Source organism: Chiloscyllium plagiosum, unplaced genomic scaffold (assembly GCF_037043375.1).
Source record: "Chiloscyllium plagiosum isolate Xiang-an unplaced genomic scaffold, Cpla_swu_hap1 HiC_scaffold_35, whole genome shotgun sequence".
Lineage (NCBI taxonomy): Eukaryota > Metazoa > Chordata > Chondrichthyes > Orectolobiformes > Hemiscylliidae > Chiloscyllium > Chiloscyllium plagiosum.
In genome coordinates this window covers 32,261,828-32,284,435 of record NW_028270173.1, presented here as the reverse complement: position 1 = coordinate 32,284,435, position 22,608 = coordinate 32,261,828, and the positions used below count along the sequence as shown (strand labels likewise).

Sequence of the window (22,608 nt, the reverse complement as noted above, 5' to 3'; positions counted from 1 at the left end):
TCCTGTACTCGGGAGATCTCTTATTCTTAACCTCTGTCCAATCATGTGAGACTCCCACACAAAAGGGGAGCATCCTCTCAGCATCCAGCCCATCCAGTCCCCTCCAGATCTTCTCTGTTACAGGATCTTGGATTTTGCCTGGACAGGAATACGGTGAATGTAGTAAAACATATTGCGAAATTTGGGTTAGCGATTATGTTAGCAGTTTTGATTTTGTAAGCTCTCTTTATTGGTGAGTCTGGCATAGTGGAGTGAGATTTAAAACCTGCAGAGCCCAGCTCTGTTAAGAGGGTGACAGAACCACTGCAGACCGTAGCTTTCGTAGAATTTGCCTTACACGCATTCACACAGTCCAGGTCGTTCTGCTATAACACGCGTTTTGTGAATGGGAATTGGCTATAACACGATGGACAAGTTGGGTGTTTCTAAAGTGCGAACTTTTAAAGCATGTATTGGTTATAACATGATTCCTGCCCCATTAGTTTGAATGGTGCTTCTATTACGTGCAATTCTGGTCTCCCTGCTACAGGAAAGATGATGTGAAACTTGGAAGGGTTCAGAAGAAATTTACAAGGATGTCACCAGAGTTGGAGGGTTTGAGAGGAAACTGAGGACTACAGATGCTGGAGGTTAAAATTAAAAAGTGTGGTGCTGGAAAAGCACAGCCAGTCAGGCAGCATCCGAGGAGCAGGGGAGTCAACGTTTCTTGAAAAGCTTATGCTCGAAATGTCGACTCTCCTGCTTGTTGATGCTGCCTGACCGGCTGTGCTTTTCCAGCATCACACTTTTTGACTTGGCGGGTTTGAGCTACAGGGAGAGGCTGGGGCTATTTTCCCTGGAGCGTCGGATTATATTATGGCTCCCAGCCAAGAAAGGTTTTGATTGCAAACTTTCATTCTTGTTTTTCAATCCTTCCATCGCCCTGCTCTGCCGTATCTACGTCGAAACCTTTCAAAATATCGGTCGCCTTCTAATTCTGGCTTCTTATCGTCTTTTATCACTCCAGAATTGGTGACCGTGTCTTTATCTGCTCGGGCCCTAAATTCTGGAACTCCCCCCGAAACATGTCCATCTCTCTACCTTCCATTCCACTTTTAAGGATACTCTGTAAAGCTTTACCTAACTTTAATATTATGCTTTTTAAAAAAATATGTAACACACCAATAAAGTGCCTGAATATGCTTTGTTACACTAATGGCAAATGCACTGTTTTATTCTGTGGCCCAGTAGCTAGTGCATGGTCACTCATCGGTGTAAATGTATTGGGGCATTTTACTATATTGAAGGCGATATACAAATGCAAGCTTTTGTTGTTGCCATTTACCAAAAGGTGAATTGTCTCAGTTCTCTCGTATTGTTTTACCAAAGCAGAGAGGTCTACATTAGTCAGATTTGCGTGCTGAGAGTGCATAGGCATTTGTTGTTGATTTATTTATTATTTGATCATCAGAAATACAGGTGAATAACATATTGGATAACTTTTCTGTCATGATGACCCATCCTGTTTTTGTAATACTGTGTCATCGTGCCATGACATACCCCATCCTTATTCCTACGATCTTATACTCCACAACCGCCTGGTAAAGGAGCAGCGCTCCGAAAGCTAGTGCTTCCAAATAAACCTATAACCTGGTGGGTGTGTGATTTTTAACTTTGTCCACCCCAGTCCAACACCGGCACCTCCAAATCTTTATTTCTAGGATGTTTGAAATGCTCTTTTCTTTCTGGTATGGAAGAACATGCTCTGTTTTAGTCCCAGCTGGTTACTCTGTTTGATTCTGATCATACGTGCGTTTTTCATGTGTGTGTGAACTATTTCTGTCCATTCGTAGGCTGGCAAGACCACCATCTGTTGGTCATCCCTCATTACCATTGGGAAGGTGTTGGTGAGCTCCAGCCTTATTGCAGGCCTGCTGCTGAAGGAACACCCACAATGCTATTCGGAAATGTTTGGATTCAACAACAAATACTGTACATGGTGACACAGTTCCAATACAGGATTGCTTGCCACTTGAGGGAAGACACACACATATCTTTGTAAGCATGTGAGCTTAAGTATCTTGGTATATGTCTATATTACTGCAAGTCTGTGTTCCTTTATAAATACCAATGTGTAGATTCTTGTATAGAATCCCTAGAGTGTGGGAACAGGCCCTTCGGCCCAACAAGTCCACACCGACCCTCCAAAGAAAATCCCACCTAAACCCGTTCCCCATCACTCTACCTTCATCCCTGTCCACCCGAACCTGCACAGGTTTGGATTGTGGGAGGAGACCTGAGCAAACCCGTGCAGACTCAGGGGAGAATGTGCAAACTCCACACAGACAGTCGCCCAAGGCTGGAATTGAACCTGGGACCCTAGGGCTGTGAGGCAACAGTGCTAACCACTGAGCCACTGGGCCACCCTTTGCCTATGCATGTGTCTCTTTGCATATACATGCACCGTTTTATATGTACATTTATAATTTGGAGATGCTGGTGTTGGAGTGGGGTGAACAAAGTAAAAAATCCCACAACACCACGTTACAATCCAACAGGTTTAAGTGGAAGCACTAACTTTTGGAGCGCTGCTCCTTCAGCACGGGGTTTGTACATTTAGAGTCATAGAGTCATAGGGATGTACAGCGTGGAAACAGACCCTTCGGTCCAACCTGTCCATGCCGACCAGATATCCCAACCCAATCTAGTCCCACCTGCCAGCACCCAGCCCATATCCCTCCAAACCCTTCCTATTCATATACCCATCCAGATGCCCCTTAAATGTTGCAATTGTACCAGCCTCCATCACATCCTCTGGCAGCTTATTCCATACACGTAGCACCCTCTGAGTGAAATAGTTGCCCGTTAGGTCTCATTTATATCTTTCCCCTCTCACCCTGAGTGCTTATGAATGTATATGTATTTTCACATACATGTGTGTGTCTCTGTACGTGTATCTGCATGTCTTTATAAGTGATTTGTGTTTTTTTTCTAGAGCAAAGAGTGGAACTGTGCCTCAATTAGCAACGAGAGCTCTGGCTATAATTACTATTGCTTTCTTTTCCAAGTTGGAGCCAGAGCAAACTGCTTACATCGCTCCCACCGGTGTCTGTCTCTGATCAACTTTCATTTCATGCTGCTGAGATGCCCTGACATGTTCACTTGAGCAGTTACGTATCTGCACTTGGCTTCCATCCAGACCAAATTGCGTGCAGAGCTTGAGAAAAAAAGTCTCCGGAGGCCTTCCAAGGGCGAGTTTCCTGTTGAAAAAAAAAACCGCCTGGCTCCAGCATCTGGCAGCCAGAACTTGATACAGTTTCACAGGAATTAAAATAGGATTCCACGCCTGGAGAGTGCAGGGCGTGAACTTCACGAGAACAGAGAATTAAAAGGAAAATATTATTGTGGGTCAGGCTATTCCTGACCGTTCGGGAGTACCGTAAAGGGTTGGCAAACCTACTAGGGAAGGAAATACTTCATTGTAGAATCTGATAGATTCTCGATCAAAGGAACTGATCCTGTTCCTCAATTCTGAAACTCAGCAGGTCTGGCAGAATCTGTAAAAGAGAAACACAGTCAACACTTTGAGACAAATGTGACTCTCGAATGTTGCTGCCCGGTTAAATTGTGAGAATAAGTAACCGAGAATGTAGTATACTCCCTGCAGTAAAAGTGGGTGATCTCATGGTTTAACATGAGTGAGAGGTTTCACTGAGTGCACAGAGAGAGAGGTATTTTGGTGAAGGGGTTCAAGTTCCACTTCAAGGGGAAAATGATCAAGGGGAAAATGATCACTGGCCTAGTAACCCAGAGACCTGGGCTAATACTTTGGCGGACACAGGTTTCAATTTCCGACTGAAGTCAATTAATAATTCTGAGATCGAAAGCTAATCTTCTGTGATGCTGACCTTGAAAGTATTATCAATTATCATAACACCTCCTCTTCATGAGTGATAGTCACACAGATGTACAACTTGGAAAGAGACCCTTCGGTCCAACACATCCATGCCGACCAAATACGCCAACCCAATCCAGTTCCAAATGCCAGCACTTGGCCCATATCCCTCCAAACCCTTCCTTATCTGTTCTGGACGATATGTGACACCAGACCCACAGCAAAGGGCCATCTGAAGGTGTCACTCAGTTTGAGGGCAATTGCAGATAGGCACCAACTGCCAGCCCTACCAGCGATGCCCAAATCCCATGAAAGAATAATATGAAAAACAAGATTGGAGGGCCAAATACGGTATGTTAACAGCATGGACAAGCAGCTAGACCGTCCACCTGTAAACCTTTCAAGCATGTTCCTGTGACAAAACACAAAAACAGAAGAGACTCCTGGTTAGACACCCACAGAAAGCAAAGGCAAGTCAATCCTGTACCTTGCTAAGCCTAACTATGAAATGCTATCTTAGAACATGGTACCCAGAAAGAGATGGAAGGGTAATGATGCCCCCTGGTAGGGTTAAATACTGAGGGCATAACCTTAACATTAGAGCTGGGCATTTCGGGCATGGTATCAGGAAAAAAAAGCAGACAGAAGCGTGGAACTCTTTCCCGCGTGAGTAATGTTGAGGATGGGATTGAAAGCTTGGGAACTGAGATACAGATTTTAGTAGGGATGACCTCAATTAAGATGTATGGAAACCAGGAATTAAGTCACAAATCAGAATCATATTATAAGAGTCACAAAGGTTAGTCAGTCAAATGTAATCACAAAGGATGTTAGCCTTTCTTGCAAGAGGAGTTCAACATAAATGTAAGGGTACCATGCTTCAACCGTACAGCGTATTGAAGATCACATCTCAAATTAGCTTGTGTTTTGGTCCCCTTATATAAGAAAATACGTAAATGCATTGCAGGCCGTTGGAATTAATGAGCTGCCTTATGGAAATGAAGACTGAGCTTTCTTTTTCACTTGAGTTTTGAGAAGGGAGGGGGAGGTTTGAAATTGAACTGCATAAAATCCTGAATGGTCTCAACAAGAATGGCGTGGAAAGGATATTTATTGCAGTGGGTCAGCCCAGAACTAGGGGTCACTGTTTCCAAATCGGCGGGGGGGGGGCATCCTTGTTGGACAGAGACGAGAGGAAATATTTGTTCTCTTGGCGAGTTGTGTGACTTTGGAAATTCCTGCTTGAGCAGGTGGTGGAGGCAGGAGACTGAATATTTTTTGAGGCGGAAGTAGATAGATTCTGGTTAGATCAGGGAATCAAAGGTCATTGGCGACAAGTGGGTATGTGGAATTTGGAACATCAACAGATCAGACTTAACCTTATGGAATAGCAGAGCAGGCCAATAGCCTAATTCTGCTTTGAATCCATTTGGATGGCTATAAGGCAGTCTCAGAGTCATTGAGATGTACAGCACGGAAACAGACCCTTCAGTCCAATCCGTCCATGCCGACCAGATATCCCAACACAATCTAGTCCCACCTGCCAGCACCCGGCCCATATTCCTCTAAACCCTTCCTATTAATATACCCATCCAAATGCCTCTTAAATGTTGCAATTGTACCAGCCTCCACCACTTCCTCTGGCAGTTCATTCCATACACGCACCACCCTCTGCATGAAAACGTTGCCCCTTAGGTCTCTTTTATATCTTTTCCCTCTCACCCTAAACCTATGTCCTCTAGATTTGGACTCCCCCACCCCAGGGATAAGACCTTGCCTCTTTACTCTATCCATGCCCCTCATTATTTCATAAACCTCTATAAGGTCACCCCTCAGCCTCGGACACTCCAAGGAAAATAGCCCCAGCCTGTTCAGCCTCTCCCTGTAGCTCAAACCCTCCAACTCTGGCAACATCCTTGTAAATCTTTTCTGACCCCTTTCAAGTTTCACAACATCCTTTCGATAGGAAGGAGACCAGAATTGCACGCAATATTCCAAATGTAGCCTAACCAATGTCCTGTACAGCTGCAACGTGACCTCCCAACCCCAGTACTCAATACTCTGACCAATAAAGGAAAGCATACCAAACGCCTTCTTCACTATCCTATCTACCTGTAACTCCACTTTCAAGGAGCTATGAACCTGCACTCGGTTTGAGACAGAAACAGAAATTGCTGGAGAAACTCAACAGGTCTGGCAGTTTCTGTGGAGAGAAAGCAGAGTTAACCCTTTCTTCAGAACTACTGTGGTTTGAGAGTCTGATTGATCCATTCTTGCTCCTCCGTCTCTATGTCAAGGAACTCTACAAGACACAAGCAGAACATTACAGCAGAAACCAGCACACATGTAGCACAATGTACAAGCTCAACCCAAGGCACCCCAGAACAGGCAAACAGACATACCTCATGCCGGGCCAGGCAAAGCTATATTAAAACAGGAGGTTGAAAACATGGTGAAATAAATAGCTTTGAAGGAGTATTTTAAAGGCAAGAGAGAGAGAGAGGAATGGAACAGGTAGAGAAGGAATTTCAGAGAGTAGGACTGAGGCACAGCTGGAGTAGTATAACACAGAGAAGTGCTAAAGGCCGAATGAAGGGCAGCTCAGAGGTTCCTGAGGGAGCCATGATGTGGAGGAGCTGGTGTTGGACTGGGGTGGGCAAAGTTAAAAATCACACAACACCAGGTTTTTAACTTTCTGAGGGAGGGCCTTTTTGTAGGGCTGCTTTATATCCAAAAACCCTGATCTTGCTGGGGTGAGAGCCTGTGTAAGTCAGTGAATGCAAGGGTAAGCTGATGCTTACACAGGGTGGAGGGTGGGAGATCAACGAGCATTGAGCTGGCCAGGTCTGGCCGGAATACAACGAAAGCAACATTCTGGAAACCTGAGATAAAACTGAGGTGTTGCAGGCAAGGAATAGGGTTTCAGATGCACCGAGGGATGGGCCAGAGTGGGTGGTCCAACATTCTCCCCTCTCTCCACAGACGCTGCCAGATCCTCTGAGTTACTCCAGCCATTTCTTCAGGAACAATTTCAGAGCGCGGTTCTCTGTTTTATTCTGTTTGCTTTGTTGATTTTCTGCTCTGCATTGCTCCCGCAATGGAAATTTCACCCCTCCACAGCTTAGAGTTCGCATCAAGCTCCAATGTTAGGTCTGCCAAGGTTCTGAGATCTGGCCATGGCTGATGTCAATTCCACCTGGCACTTGCGCTGGTATCAACACCCATCTGCTCATTGTTCTGCAATCGCATTCAACTCATTCACAGGGAGTTCCTCAACACAAGCTACTCATTACAAATCTGTAACAGTACTGCATCCACCAGCATTATCAGACCAGTCATTCCCACCCCACCCATCCCAGCACCCCACTCCCGCATAAACACCACGTTATTCAACCTTATCCACATGTTCACTGCATTCCCCCAGCCTCCTCTCTGGACACTTTACAGCATTATGGTCGGAGTACCAGCCACTCTTCCTGCTCAGCCTATCAGCAGGATTGGCTGGGAAGGAAGCCGAGCTGAGCTGTGATCCCGGGCTGTTGATTAGCGGCTGGGCGTTTCACTTTCGCATGTTCTGATTCCTTCTTGATTGTCAAATCATTCACGGTTATGACACCCAAGGCCAACTTCCACTTCCAAATGGAAAAGTCTGATGGGACTGTGCTCAGCTGCGGGCACGACAGTCCTGGAAATATCTATTTGCCCTCCCCCATCCCCCTTCGCCATTCCAGACACACTCCCGTGCAGAAGGGCCCTTTATGTTGGTGTTGGGTGACTTTATAGAAGTTGATGAAATCATGAGGGTCATGGATAGGGTGAATAGTCAAGACCTCTTTCCCAGGGTAAGGGAGTCAAAAACTAGAAGTTTAGGGTGAGAAGGGATATATTTAAAAGGGACCCAAGGGGCAACTTTTTCACACAGAGGGTGGTACGTGTACGGAATGAGTTGCCAGAGGAAGTGGTGGAGGCTGGTACAATTACAGCATTTGAAAGGAATCTGGATGGGTACATGTATAGGAAGGGTTTAGAGGGATATGGGCTAAGTGCTGGCAAATGGGACTAGATTGGGTTGGGATAGCTGGTCAGCATGGATGAGTTGGACCAAAGAGTCTGTTTCCGTGTTGTACATCTCTGTGACTCTGTGACTCTACCACTCTTAATGTCTCTTCACTGCCGACATGGCACTTTTCAATGTGATCACAGACATAACACTTCCTCGTTTACCTCCATCTTCACCACTATTGAAAGCCCCAAACTTCCGAGGAGGTAAGTGACTCCTTTACTCATCCTCCCCAAGAATGTAGCTGTCCACACTTATCTCCACTGAAGCTCATTTACCATTCATTGATTCAGAGAGTCATCGAGATGTACAGCACGGAAACAGACCCTTCAGTCCAACTCGACCCTGCCGACCAAACATCAGGCCTCCTCCACCATTCAATGAGGTCTTGGTGAGTCTGACAATGCTCTTTTCCGCCTGCCCTACTCCTCCCCCACTAAACTTTGACCCCTTGTTTATCAAGAATCTTTCTACCTCCGTCAGGGAAACATTAAAATATTCTGCTTCCACTGCCTTTTGATAAAAACAAAGGGTTCCAAATACTCTCAACGTTGAGAAATTGTTTCTGAATCTCTGCTTTAAATATATAGAGTCATAGAGATGTACAGCACGGAAACAGACCCTTCGGTCCAACCTGTCCATGCCGACCAGGTATCACTACCCAATCTAGTCCCACCTGCCAGCACCCGGCCCATATCCCTCCAAACCTTCCTATTCATATATCCATCCAGATCCCATTTAAATGCTGCAATTGTACCAGCCTCCACCACTTCCTCTGGCAGCTCATTCCATACATGCACCGCCCTCTGTGTGAAAACATTGCCCCTTAGGTCCCTTTTATATCTTTCCCCTCTCACCCTAAACCTATGCCCTCTAGTTTTGGACTCCCCGACCCCAGGGAAAAGACTTTGTCTATTCACCCTATCTGTGCCCCTTATGATTTTATAAACCTCTGTAAGGTCACCCCTTAGCCTCCCGTGCTCCAGGGAAAACAGCTCCAGCCAGTTTAGCCTCTCCCATTAGCTAAAACCCTCCAACCCTGGCAACATCCTTGTAAATCTTTTCTGAACCCTTTCAAGTTTCACAGCATCCTTCCTATAGCAGTTAGACCAGAATTGCACATAATATTCCAAAAGTGGCCTAACCAATGTCCTGTACAGCCACAACATGGCCTCTCAGCTGCTGTATTATATATGAACCCATATTTTGATACAGTGACCCCTTTCAGATTGTCCTGAAAAATGAAACACCCTCTCCACATTCATCCTGTCAAGACCATTCAGGGTCTTAAATGTTCCAATCAATATTCTGAAAGTTTGTCAATATCTTATTGTTCTAATTCACAGCTTCCTTCAGTGTTTGTTTACACTCGCCCTCCTTCCTCTTCCAGGACAGGTTGGGGCTGTTTTCCCCAGAGCAGAGGAGACTGAAAGGGGAATGAATGAAATGCATAAGTTCACGAGGGGTATAGACAGAGGAACAGGAAGAAACGTTTCCCCTTCATGGACAGATCAATGTCAAGGGGGCCCAGGTTTAAGGTACAAGACAGGAGGTTGAGAGGAGATGTGAAGAGCATTATTTTTCTCCCAGAGGATGGGGGAAATCTTTTCGGGTGGTGAAGGCAGAAACCCTCATAACATTTAGATGCCAAGGCTGTGGGCCAAGTGTTGGATAAAAGGGTTGTATTTGACAGGCTCAATGAGCCAAAGGGCTTTTTTTTCTGTGCTGCTGACCTTTCTGACAATCCCACCACCACCATATTGAAAAGTACTTCCAATTCCCATGCCCGAATTATTCCTCTAACTGCTGAGTGAAAGAACGGTTCCAGGCTGCTACCCCGTGTCACACCAGTTCTCACCTGGTGCCGGTCACCTTTAACCCCAAATCTCCGTTGAGCAACGAGCTTACTGTGTGTGCTGACTACAAACTCTGACCGCAGGCAGGAATCTATTACCTCACCCTTTGCAAAATCTAAAGCTTTGATCTTATGAACTCTGCTTCTCAAAGAATTGCATCAGGTCGGTCAGTCATGACCTTTCCCACTTCCAGGTTGTTTTTATTGAATTTTCTGTTCTATTTTTGAGCAACATTTCCATTATGTTTCCTGCCATAAAGCTGATTAATTCCATCTCCTGTTTTAAATACCAACATTAGCTGTTCACTTAACCGTTCATGATTCCCTCTTATTTTTGAATAAATATTTTACATTCTGCTATCTCTAACTTATTTTTAAAAAGTTAAAAATCACACAACACCAGGTTATAGCCCAACAGGTTTATTTGGAAGCACACTAGCTTTCGGAGCGCTGCTCCTTCATCAGGTGGTTGTGGAGGACACAATTGTAAGACACAGAATTTATGGCAAAAGTTTACAGTGTGATGTAACTGAAATTACACATTGAAAAATACCTTGATTGTTAGTTGACTCTCTCATCGGTTAGAATGACCATGATAATTTCACTTCTTTCACGTGTAAATCACAAAACATTTTTTTAAAAAACGTTACATTCTCAGGTTAACTGTAGTGCTTCCAATTAAACCTGTTGGACCATAACCTGGCGTTGTGCGATTTGTAACTTTGTACAATCCAGTCCAACACCGGCATCTCCCAGTCATTATTTTTAAAATACTGCGTGTATACACATTTATTTGCACAGACAGCCCAGAGGACATAAGTTTGACAAACTTATGAATTAACTCTGCCCTGTTCATCTCATCTGCTCTGTGGTTCACACTGAATATTTCATTTTCATGGAGCCGTCTTGAGACTTGTGTGTGTTTTTTTTTTAACATTTTCAAAGTGGTGACCTGACCTGCCTGCTCCTCGGACGCTGCCTGAACTGCTGTGCCCTTCCAGCACCACTAATCCAGAATCTGGTTGCCAGCATCTGCAGTCATTGTTTTTTTTTACCTGCCTGAGTATTGCCACATTCGTGTTTTTATTGCAGATTTCCAACTCCAGCCGCACTTTGCTACTTCTTCACTCTTATTTCGTTTCGGCACTTGGCCAGGAAATGAAAGGGCTGCTCATTTTCCTCTGTCTCTCTCTCTCTCTCTCTCTCCCACTCATTGCCGTGCAAAAAAATTACAAACAAAACCCCCAAGAGATTTGGGGATTTTCCAGCCGCATTTCTTTCATTCAAAACAGATCAACGGGCGGCCAAGGCTCCCGAGCCAATGGCAGCGCAGCGGCTCCGTCCTGACCAATCGTGGAGCAGCCGGTTGGAATGAGCCGGCATTGTGACGCACCCTGAAGGCACCAATTGGAGCCGTGGGGAGGTGTCCGGAATGTAACAATAAAAGGGCGGGCTGTCATTCATTCATTCATTCATTCACAAACTGGGCACAAGGATGGAAGTGATTTACACTACAAGCGCTCTGCCTTTCAGTAGGACTTGTGAACTGAGCCAGCGGGTTAGATCAGACAGGCAGGCCATGAGCTTTCCCAGCCACAGGTCCAAAATGCCCCAGGTCTTCACTTTCGAGCCCATCCGCGAATGCGTAAAACCAAAAAGGCGCAAGAAGCGATCTCTGAGAGTTCTCTATCCCCCTCGTCAGGTACGTTAATATTGCTGCTAGTAATAAAATGACTTCTTTTTTCCCCCCCTCCATTATCTTGCCAGTCGTTAAAACGTTGGATTTTTTTTTATTAAAACGATTTTTGACAATTGCTTTCTTTCTCTCTCCCTCTCTAGGTGAGGAGGCCACTTCCTACCGAGAAGGACATGACCAAGAGGCTGTTGTTGTTTTTCCTCTCCGTCGTCATCTTGCAAGTGTACATCGCCACGGAGGAGGAGCTGATGAGCCTCCCGGTGCCGGAGCCCAGCGCCGCAGAGCAAAGCCCGGCGGCGGCAGCGAGCCCGGCCGCGCTCTCCGTTGTCGTCCTGCCCCGGTCCCTCGGCGACGAGGCCAACTGCAGCAGCCAGCAGCGACCTTCGGGCGGGCGCTCGCTCCAGGCAACGAGAGTGGTCCTGTCGTGCAAGATGTGAAAAGCTCGCCCCCCCCCCCCCTCTCTGGCTGACTCGTTCCTCCTTCGCTTGAGAAGGACGGGGAAACGCGAGCTGGCGTGAGCTGTCTGGAAGTCGGCCTCTGTCCAGAGCCTGGAACAAGCTGGATGCACATGGTTTTAAAAGGAGCTGGTCCCATCCAGTGACTGGGAGCGAAAGTTCACCTTCCAGCCGTCCTTGAACTTCCCTGCACGGCTGCGATAATATATTTAAAAATCAGTAATTTATTCTGTGCGTGTTACCTCGATTGTATTTTAATTTAACGAGTTCGAAGATTGTAACTATATCTATGGTTTATTTAAATACACTAAATTAATAACTTAATGCTATTTAATAGACAAACGACTTTATAAGTCTTTTGATGCTCAATTAGTTTATGTTGAAGATCTCACTTGATAGTGGGAACAGAAAACTCACTTTATAACTAAGTCTGAATTTGTGAATGGATGAGGCACTGTCCAATATGCCTCTTTCATTTTGATGCTGGTATGTTCTGTGAACAATGATTTTAATAAAACTATTTAAAAAGTACTCCTAGTTTGTGAACTTTGATTTAATGCTTCCTTACCTTCTGGATAAATTTCCTGTGATTTTAAAATATTGGGAGTCAGTTGAATAAACTAGTGTTAAATAGCCTAACGCTCCTAAATTAAGTTCATTAGAGGCCATCCATTCCCATTGTACTGTGTTCAAATGTTAATAATGTCCATTACCCTTCATAAACCCTATTAAGTTATGATTTTCCCTAAGTAAACATTAATCACACTGCTTCTGGCATCCTAAACAAAGCTTTTTTTTCCCCCTCCAATTTATTTTTCTCCTTCCAAATTCTGTGCTTTTTTGCCTTTTCAGCCAGTCCTCTGGTACTTGACACAGAAGCGAAACATTTTGTTTTGGTCTTCTGTCCAAGCTGCTTAACTAGTGGGTAACTCCAGCATTTACTTTCCCTCCACTGTGAGACCACCCCCCAATTCCAGTCTCCCCTTGTTCTCTGTCCAGGGTAAAGTAAGATATTGACGCTGGCTATTATAGAACTATGGGGCATAGCATTAACATTAGAGCCAGGCTCACCTGGAGCGACGTTAGGGCATACTTTTATGTACAAAGATTTAGAATGCATAGTAGTTAATGCTGTCTTAGTTGACTTTAAATCTGAGATCATCTTTGCTTAAAAAATAAAGGTAAATAAACCAAAGGTAGGTATATGGAGTGAAGTCGCATCAGCTATGCTATCCGTACAAGGTAGAACAGGCTTGAGGGGCTGAATAGCCTCTGCTGCTGTCTAATCCTTTGGCCATCCCTCCTGAAGTGCAATATTTTTCAAACAGATTATTCAACAAGGTGATTACACACTTCTGGAGCAGTTACTATTAAAGCTGATCCTGCTACAAGTGCTTCCCCAGGCAGGTTGTGAAGGGCCCCTGGACTATTGTGTCTGCTTTCTCTCCACAGGTGCTGCCAGACCTACTGAGGTGCTTTAGCAATTTATGGGTTTTTTTTAGTTGTTTCCTTGTTATGTTGAGACTGCATGGGGTGAGGCCCCTTCTGCAGTACTGTACCCAGTTACCGTCTCCCTATTATGGAAAAACTACTGAGCTGCAGAGGGTTCAGAAGTGATTTACCAGGATGTTGTTGGGTTTGCAGGACTTGAGTTATAAGGATAGGCTGGGACATTTTTCACTGGAGCGTAGCGGTTTGAGAGGTTATTTTATGGAGGTTTATAAAATCATGAGGGACATAGATAAGGTGAATGGTGGGTGTCTTTTCCCCAGGGGAGGGCAGATCAAAACTAGGGGGCATATTCGTGAGGAGAGAAATTAAAAGAAGACATGAGGGGCAATTCTTTTACATAATGGTTCATGTTGGAATTCACTTCCAAAGGAAACGCTGAATGCGGGTCCAGTTGCAACATTTAAAAGAAATTCAAGAATGAGAAATGTTTGGAGGGATATGGGCCAAGCGCAGGCAGCTGGGATGAGTTTAGTTTGGGGTTATGGTCAGCAGGGGTTGGTTGGACCGAAGGGTCTGTGTGACCATAACAAGATTTTTTTTAATCCTGAAGTCTGCTTTCACCCACCACTAAATCACCCATCTTTCCAATTAATCGTCAATTTACAAGTCATAGAATCCCTACAGCATGGAAACAGGCCCTTCGACCCAAGTCCACACCAACCCACCGAAGAGTAACCCACACAGACCCATTCCCCAACTATTCTACATTATCCCAAACTAATGCACCTAATTTATGCATCCCTGAACACTATGGGCAGTTTAGCATGGCCAATTCATCTGACCTGCACATCTTTGGACTGTGAGAGGAAACCAGAGCACCTGGAGGAAACTCATGCAGACACGGGGAGAATGTGCAAACATAGACAGTCAGCCGAGGCTGGACTCGAACTCAGGTCCCTGGTGCTGTGAGGCAACCGTGCTGCACAATTTACATGCAAAGCCTCTCAGGGACAGTGCATCAAGTTTTATAAATGGGTTGCTGATCTGTTACAACAGCTGCACTTCAGGCCTAGAAGCTGAGAGAAAAAAAAACAATTATCAGGGGAAAGGAATTGCTTCAAGCTTGGCTGAAAATGTTGTGCCATTTAACTGCAGCCTCTGGGGTTATGTTAGGTCTATTAATATTTGGCTTAAGACATTTTTTTTTAAAAATCACTCGATGCACTTTGTCTGAACTTTATTCTTAAACAATAATGTCTGTGTTTATAGTCGAGAATGTGGTGCTGGAAAAGCATAGCAGGTCAAGCAGCATCCAAAGTTTCAGGCATAAGCCCTTCATCGGGACTGTGTTCATAATCAGGCAGAACCGATCACCCACCTACCTGAATTTAATGCACGGCTTCAATAGGGCCCTGGCTTGGCTTTATAAATAATAGCAAACAGGTTAAGATTCCCTACAGTGTGGAAACAAGCCCTTCGGCCTAACAAGTCCACACCAACTCTCCAAAGAGTAACCCACCCAGACCCATTTCCCTCTGACTAATGTACCTATCACTATGGGTAATTTAGCATGGCCAATTCACCCTAACCTGCACATCTTTGGACTGTGGGAGGAAACCAGAGCAAACCCACACAGACACGGGGAGAACGTGGAAACTCCACACAGACAGTCACCCGAGGCTGGAATCGAACCTGGGATTCTGGTGCTGTGAGGCAGCAGTGCTAACCACTGAGCCACCGTGCCACCCTAAATTGTGTCGAACTCGTCTTTATGCTTTACACCAATGTTCCCCTCCAATCACTGCCCATTTGGTCACTGGATTGCTTTGTTTTCTCTGTCGGCGGTATCCCTTTATGATGTTGAGTGCCTCTTGGCTGTGAAATGACACAAGTGTTGTTAACTGAGAGTTTCCCTTGTGGAAACCCACCCATCTCTCCAGCGCTCAGTACATCTGCATCATGGAAGTCATTCCCTCCAGTATTAACCAATCCAGTGTTCCCTTTATCAGCATTTTCCATCCTGTAAAAATCGGTCCTCCTCCAAATGTCTGTATCCTAATTTTTGCAAGGTTCACCTATCGACCCGTTGCACTCTGTTACGCTGGTTTCTAGTCTGCCAGCACTTTGATGTGAATACTCACCTACCTGTTTTCAGGTCCTACCATGCTGCGATCTCTGCCATCTCCTCCAGCCTCACAGCTCTCAGATATATCTGTACTTCTCCACTCAAGCATCGTGCACATCCTCAATTTTAATCGCTACACATTGGTGGCCATGTCTTCAGGTGCCTGGGTGAAAAGTTCTACAACTCTCTCTCTCGCCTTCACTGTCTCACCTAAACTTACAAGTTTCTAATAGAAACTTACAAGATAATACATGGCTTGGAGAGGGTGGACGCTAGGAAATTGTTTCCGTTAGGCGAGGAGACTAGGACCCGTGGACACAGCCTTAGAATTAGAGGGGGTAAATTCAGAACAGAAATGCGGAGACATTTCTTCAGCCAGAGAGTGGTGGGCCTGTGGAATTCATTGCCGCAGAGTGCAGTGGAGGCTGGGACGCTAAATGTCTTCAAGGCAGAAATTGAGAAATTCTTGATGTCACAAGGAATTAAGGGCTACGGGGAGAATGCGGGTAAGTGGAGTTGAAATGCCCATCAGCCATGATTGAATGGCGGAGTGGACTCGATGGGCCGAATGGCCTTGCTTCCGCTCCTATGTCTTATGGTCTTATGGTCTTAAGATAATGCATGGCTAATAAAGGGTGGACACTGGGAATTTGTTTCCGTCAGGCGGGGAGACTAGGACCCGTTGGCATAGCCTTAAAATTAGAGGGGGTCAATTTAGAACAGAAATAAGGAGACATTTCTTCAACCAGAGAGTGGTGGGCTTGCCACAGAGTGCAGTGCAGGCCAGGACATTAGGTGTCTTCAAGGAAGAGATTGATAAATTCTTAATCTCGCAAGGAATTAAGGGATACGGGGAGAGTGTGGGTAGGTGGAGTTGAAACACCCATTAGCCATGATTAAATGGCGGAGTGGGCTTGATGGGCCGAATGGCCTTGCTTCCACTCCTATGTCTTATAGTCCTATGGTCATATGGAAAGCAACAAATGCTGGGGATCACACCATGTCAGCCAGCATCCATGGAGACAGAGCAAGTTAACGTTTCGAGTCTAGATGACTCTTCATCACTCGAACATTTGCTTGCTCTCTCTCCATGGACACTGTCTGACCAGCTGAGATCTCCAGCATTTGTTGTTTCCTGTACAGATTCCAGGATCTGCAGTCGTTTGTTCCTTCACTATCTCGTGTTCCTTTCCTTTAAGACAATCCTGAGAAGTTATTTCTTTGGCCGACTATCGCTTGCCCTGTCCTAATATTTCCCGTGTCTGCGTGGGTTTCCTCCGGGTGCTCCGGTTGCCCCCCATAGTCCAAAGGTGTGCAGGTTAGGTAAATGTGCCATGCTAAGTTGCCCATAGCTAGGTGAAATGCAGGGTTACAGGGATCGGGACGGGGGTAGGTCTGGAATAATCATTCATCATTACATTGTAATTTGTGCACCACTGCTTATTGTCTAGTGATGTCAGGAATTACAGAGCTGTCTTGCCTGGTTTGCACTTCTCTATGCACTTCATGCTGCCCTGTGTCTGACTGCACTCTCATGTAGTCTGTGTGTCCATATAGCACCTTGGTCCTGGAGGAACACTGTCTCGTTTTTATTGGACCAGCTGTATATGGTAGAAATGACAAATAAATCTACTCTACTTTAGAGGGTCAGTGTGGGCTTGATGGGCTGAATAGCCTGCTTCCACACTGTAGCCCATATCCCTCTAAAGTCAAAGAGTGTGGTGTTGGAAAAGCACAACCAGTCAGGCAGCATCCGAGGAGCAGGAGAGTTGATGTTTCAAACATAAGCTCTTCATCATTCCTCATGCTCGATACATCGATTCTCCTGCTCCTCAGATGCTGCCTGACCTGCTGTGCTTTTCCACACCTTTTGACTCTGATCTTCAGCATCTGCAGTCCTCACTTTCTCCTATCCTGAATATATGAGTAGCTAATAGAACAGCCAATTTAAGATAACCAGTTGAGCTCATAAAAATGCTTCATTCACACTTGCAACACTCCTATGAGGAGCATCTTCTGCTAACAAAGAAATATGTTCAGGAATTGTGATTTTTTTGAACAGCACAGTAGCTTGAGGAAAGTTGATTTAAGAACGGGCAGCCCACTCATCTCTGAGTCAGATGATTTAAACCCTTTCAGGAGATTTCAGCTCATAACCCAGGGAGACACGCCTGCAATACCGAGGGAGTGCCACACTATCGAAGAGACCGTCTTTCAGAAGGAATTCTTATAATCATGGCCCCACCTTGTTGCCTCAGGTCCCAGTGAAGGCTCCCACCTCATTATTCAAAGGACGAGGGTGATTCCCCTAAAGTCTTGGTGAGCATTTAACCTTGAAATATTCGAATTAAACAACATGTCTCGAACATGTCCAGGCACCTCTGTGGAAATTTCACACATAGTTACTATTACAGCCTACATCATAAAACGGGGCTACTGTCGTGTGTTGTAACAAGGTCAGCCAGATAGATTTCACAAAATATGTGTTCCCTGATTAGGGCTGGTAAGATAAGAACAGGGGTGTCGGCTATTCTCTTTGAGAGTTGGCTCTGAGGAACGTGGACCAGTGTCAAGGGCTCTCCATGTGTAAATAAAGGGCAACTTGATCACTGGATACCAGCTTCTGTGGAGTTATTTCAACTACATTTCAAATGACTTAAATGCTCGTTAAGTACTTTGAGATGTGCTGAGGTGGTTAAAATACATAGAACAGTACAGCACAGTGCAGGCCCTTCGGCCCTCAATGTTGTGTCACCTTTTATCCTACTCTAAGATCAAACTAACTGACATACCCTACGTTTTATTATCATCCATGTCCCTGTTTCAGAGTCGCTTAAATGTCCCTAATGTATCTGACTCGACTACCACCGCTGGCAGTGCATTCCATACACCCATCACCTGCAACAATCAACCCCACCGCCCCATGGCCCAACATTTCAACTCCCCCTCCCATTCTGCCGACGACATGCAGGTCCTGGGCCTCCTCCACCGCCACTCCCTCACCACCCGACGCCTGGAGGAAGAACACCTCATCTTCCACCTCAGAACACTTCAACCCCAGGGCATCAATGTGGACTTCACCAGTTTCCTCATTTCCCCTCCCCCCACCTTACCCCAGCTCCAACCTTCCAGCTCAGCACTGTCCCCATGACCTGTCCTACCTGCCAATCTCCCTGCCCATCGATCCACTCCACCCTCTTCTCTGACCTATCACTCCATCCCCACCCCCATCCACCTATTGTACTCTTGCTACCTTCTCCCCACCCCCACCCCCACCCCCCCTCCCATTTATCTCTCCATCCTGGAGGCTTCGTGCCTCTATTCCTGATGAAGAGCTTTTGCCCGAAATGTCGATTTTCCTGCTCCTCGGATGCTGCCTGACCTGCTGTGCTTTTCCAGCACCACTCTAATCTAAACTCTCTGTAAAGAACCTACCTCTGACTTCTCCCCTCAACCCTCCTCCAATCACCTTAAAATTATGTCCCCTTGTGACAGCCATTTCCGCCCTGGGAAAAAAGTCTCTGGTTGTCCACTCTATCTATGCCTCTTATCATCTTGCACACCTCTATCAAATCACCTTTCATCCTTCTTCACTCCCAGTGAGAAAAGCCCTAGCTCCCTCAACCTTTCTTCATAAGACAAGAATTAGACAAGAAAACAATAAGCCAAGAAATATAATTTTAATGAATTCATTCATTCATTCACATTTTTTTTCTATTACTTGTAACTATCTCCAGCAATTCAGAAATGAATCCAAAATTTAAATCCTAAATATCCAAGTGCTTGCCAGAATGGACATTCACAAATTTCTGTTGCCAATACCCCAGATCATATCGTTTGGTATTTCTACATATCTGCTGCCTTACCTTCGGCTCTGCATGGGGAAATTTCAATTTCAGACATACCAAAATTTAATGTTAGCTTATTAATTGCCATCAAACCAAGATTCTGACATGGCAAAAGAATTGCTGATACATGACAATGAAAAGATCATGTCTGAGATTGTCAGGTATGATCTCACCTGTGAGAACCAACGATTTGTGTGATGGGCTCAGAGCAAGCCACTCTAGGGAGTTAAAGAACGATTGTGGTTTCTTTCTATATCAAGGGGTGTCAGGGTCAAACTCTCCTTTGTTTGGATGAGGATATCCAAACACTCCAGGGGTAGTGAAGCAGCTGTTAGATATTAACTAAGGGCACCGGTTTAAGAACCCACATACTCCACATGCACTGCTGACTGATGCACCAGAATGCTATTTGAAATATTTCAATAATGCTTAATTAAACTGAACACCATTGACTCACACTCACAGCAAGGTGTGTGGCAATGTAGCTGGCACCTGCATGAGTTATGGAACAGTGCTGTGAAAGGGAGAAAGGAAATTGACTGTGGGAGGGGCAACTGAATCATCAAGTATGTAATCAAGTGCATTCAAAGCCAATTGCCCGTGTCGAGTATAAAGACGCACAGGTTACAATGTAACTTCCTCAACAATGTAGGTCTGAGATAAACCAAAAATATCACACAAGTGCAAAGCAATTTGCAGTTACCAGGCAGGCATGATGGGAAGAAGCAGAGAGCTCTGTTTTCTTGTGGTACCTTATTGTGTCTCGTAAGGGAGTATGGAGACAGGGTAGTCAGTCCCTATGGTGCGTTCTCAGACATGCTGATCCAAATTGCATCTATCTGCCTTGATTCCCTCAGCCTCGACCTAATGAAGATGATTAGATTCCCTACAGTATGGAAACAGGTCCTTTGGCCCAACAGCCCACACCGACCCTCCAAAGAGTAACTCACCCAATCCCCTTTCCCTCTGACAAATGCACCTAACTCTATGGGGCAATTTAGCATGGACAATCCACCTGACCTGCACTTCTTTGTACTGTGGGAGGAAACCAAAGCACCCAGAGGAAACCCATTGGGGGGGGGGTGCAAACTCCACACAGACAGTTACCTGAGGCTGGAATCGAACCTAGGACCCTGGTGCTGTGAGGCAGCAGTGCTAACCACTGAGCCACCATGCTGTCCCATCTACCAACCTCTTGTGCCACAGTGGCATTGTCCCTGCCTCTGGGCCAGAACGGTCACGTTCAAGTCTCTCCTGCCCTGGAGGGGTGCCATGACATGACAGAACAAGTTGATGAAAATGAGTCACCATTTTTAATTGATTCTCAGCATCGTCAGATTTTTGAGGGACGCAAAATTCCCAGTAAGATTTGTTTTAAGGGATGCTGCCTGCAGTCAACCCCCTTTACATCTGTAGCTCTAATCTTAAGGTTATCCTCCCTTTCACAACACTAGCCCAGCTGGAGAAGATAGTTCAACTCTCACTACACGATCAAATAATTTAATCACCATGAACAGCTTAATTAGATCTGGCCTTAATCTTGCACTTTCTCAGTTGAAGAGCACTCCTCATCAAGAATGTGCCATGTATAGAGACGATCGGTTTCAAATAGGGGAAGGTGGCATATGGGCATATGTGGGTGGCATGGTGGCTCAGCGGTTAGCACCGCCGCATCACGGCATCAGGGACGCGGGTTCACTTCCAGCCTCGGGTGACTGTCTGTTTGGAGTTTGCACATTCTCCCCATGTCTGCGCAGTCCACAGTCCAAAGATCTACAAGTTAGAGTGAGATGGCCATGCTAAATTGCCCCAAAGTGTTAGATGCATTAGTCAAGGGTAGGGGAATGGGTCTGATTTATACTCTCCAGAGGGTCTTTGTGGACTTGCTGGGCCAAATGGCCTTTTTCCATACTCTAGGGAATCTAATCTATATGAATCAGAAACAGGAGGAGGTCATTCAGTCCTCAAACCTGAATAAGGTCATGGCTAATCGGATTGAAACCAGATACTGCAGCCGTGTTAGAGATGGGAAAATCACACTGACTGAAATGAATGGCAAGTTAACTGGATGATTAGAAAAGTATAGCACAGGAGGAGACTATTTAGTTCATTTCTCTCTCTCCCTCAAAAACACTGCCGACAGTTCCCTTTCAAATGTTTAACCAATTTCCCTTTAAATGTAACAACTGTATCTTCCTTTCAAGCAGTGCATCATGACCTCAGAGGAAATCATTAGTTATGAGGCTGGAAGAGTTCTCTGTAGTTGCCCACCCAATGCCATAGAACCTTGGACCATGACCTGCAGAGCCACAGAAAGAAGGCCCTGCTCGCTCCTTAAATGGACAACTCACCCAGCAGGGAGGAGAAGGTGAGGACTGCAGACGCTGGAGAGTCAGAGTCGAGAGTGTGACGCTGGAAAAGCACAGCAGGTCAGGCATGCATCCGAGGAGCAGGAGAGTCGACGTTTAGGGTGTGATTCCTGATGAAGGGTCTATGCCCGCAACGTCGATTCCCCTGCCCCTCGGCTGCTGCCCGACCTGCTGTGCTTTTCCGACTCACCCAGCAGTCCATGAATACAGCGCCTCACCACCTGATGGCCCTTGATGATGCGTTGAACTGTGAAAACCTGTGAAATCCTAAATTGCCCACAGTGTTGAGGGACGTGCAGGCTAGGTGGATCAGTCACGGGAAATGCAGGGTCACAGGGAGAGAGAGATGGAAGGTGGGATGCTCTTCAGAGGGTCGGTGTAAACTCGCTGGGCTGAATGGCCTGTTTGCAATCTGTAGGGATTCTGTGATTCTACGATCTTGCCGGTGACTCTCATGTTCCGTGAGGGAATAAAAGAAAGTGAAGCAAAGCCACATTATTCTCATAGACCACACAACGGATAGTGACCATAGAGTGACAGAGCTTTTCCACTGTGTTTAAACAGGATGTACTTCACTCTGAATCTAGAAACTTAAATCTAAGCAAGGGCAATTATGGAGATATGAGGTTGTCCTGGGTGGAAAAATATACCACGAGGGTAAACAGTAGACAGGCAATGGGAGCATTCATCAAATTAATTCTCGGTTTTCAAAAAGATATGCATTAATTTAGGGCAATAGCTACTCAAAAGAAAAGGCAACAGAGTCACAGCTAACAAGGGAAGATAAAGGAGACAAAACCAAAGGAGGAGGCTTATAAAGTTGCTGAAAAATGTTGCAAGTCTGTGGATTGGGAGTACTTTAGAATTCAGCAAA

The 22,608-nt window shown here is 45.5% G+C and overlaps 1 protein-coding gene across 1 annotated transcript; it reads left to right on the top strand.

Moving 5' to 3' along the window:
- The first annotated feature begins 11,255 nt into the window (after positions 1-11,255).
- LOC148140620 (radiation-inducible immediate-early gene IEX-1-like) lies at positions 11,256-12,471 on the top strand. The gene is made up of 2 exons (XM_087978898.1): positions 11,256-11,491; positions 11,629-12,471. The coding sequence occupies exons 1-2, from the start codon at positions 11,285-11,287 to the stop codon at positions 11,920-11,922; spliced, it is 501 nt and encodes a 166-aa protein (XP_087835024.1). The 5' UTR covers positions 11,256-11,284; the 3' UTR covers positions 11,923-12,471.
- The last annotated feature ends 10,137 nt before the right edge of the window (positions 12,472-22,608 follow it).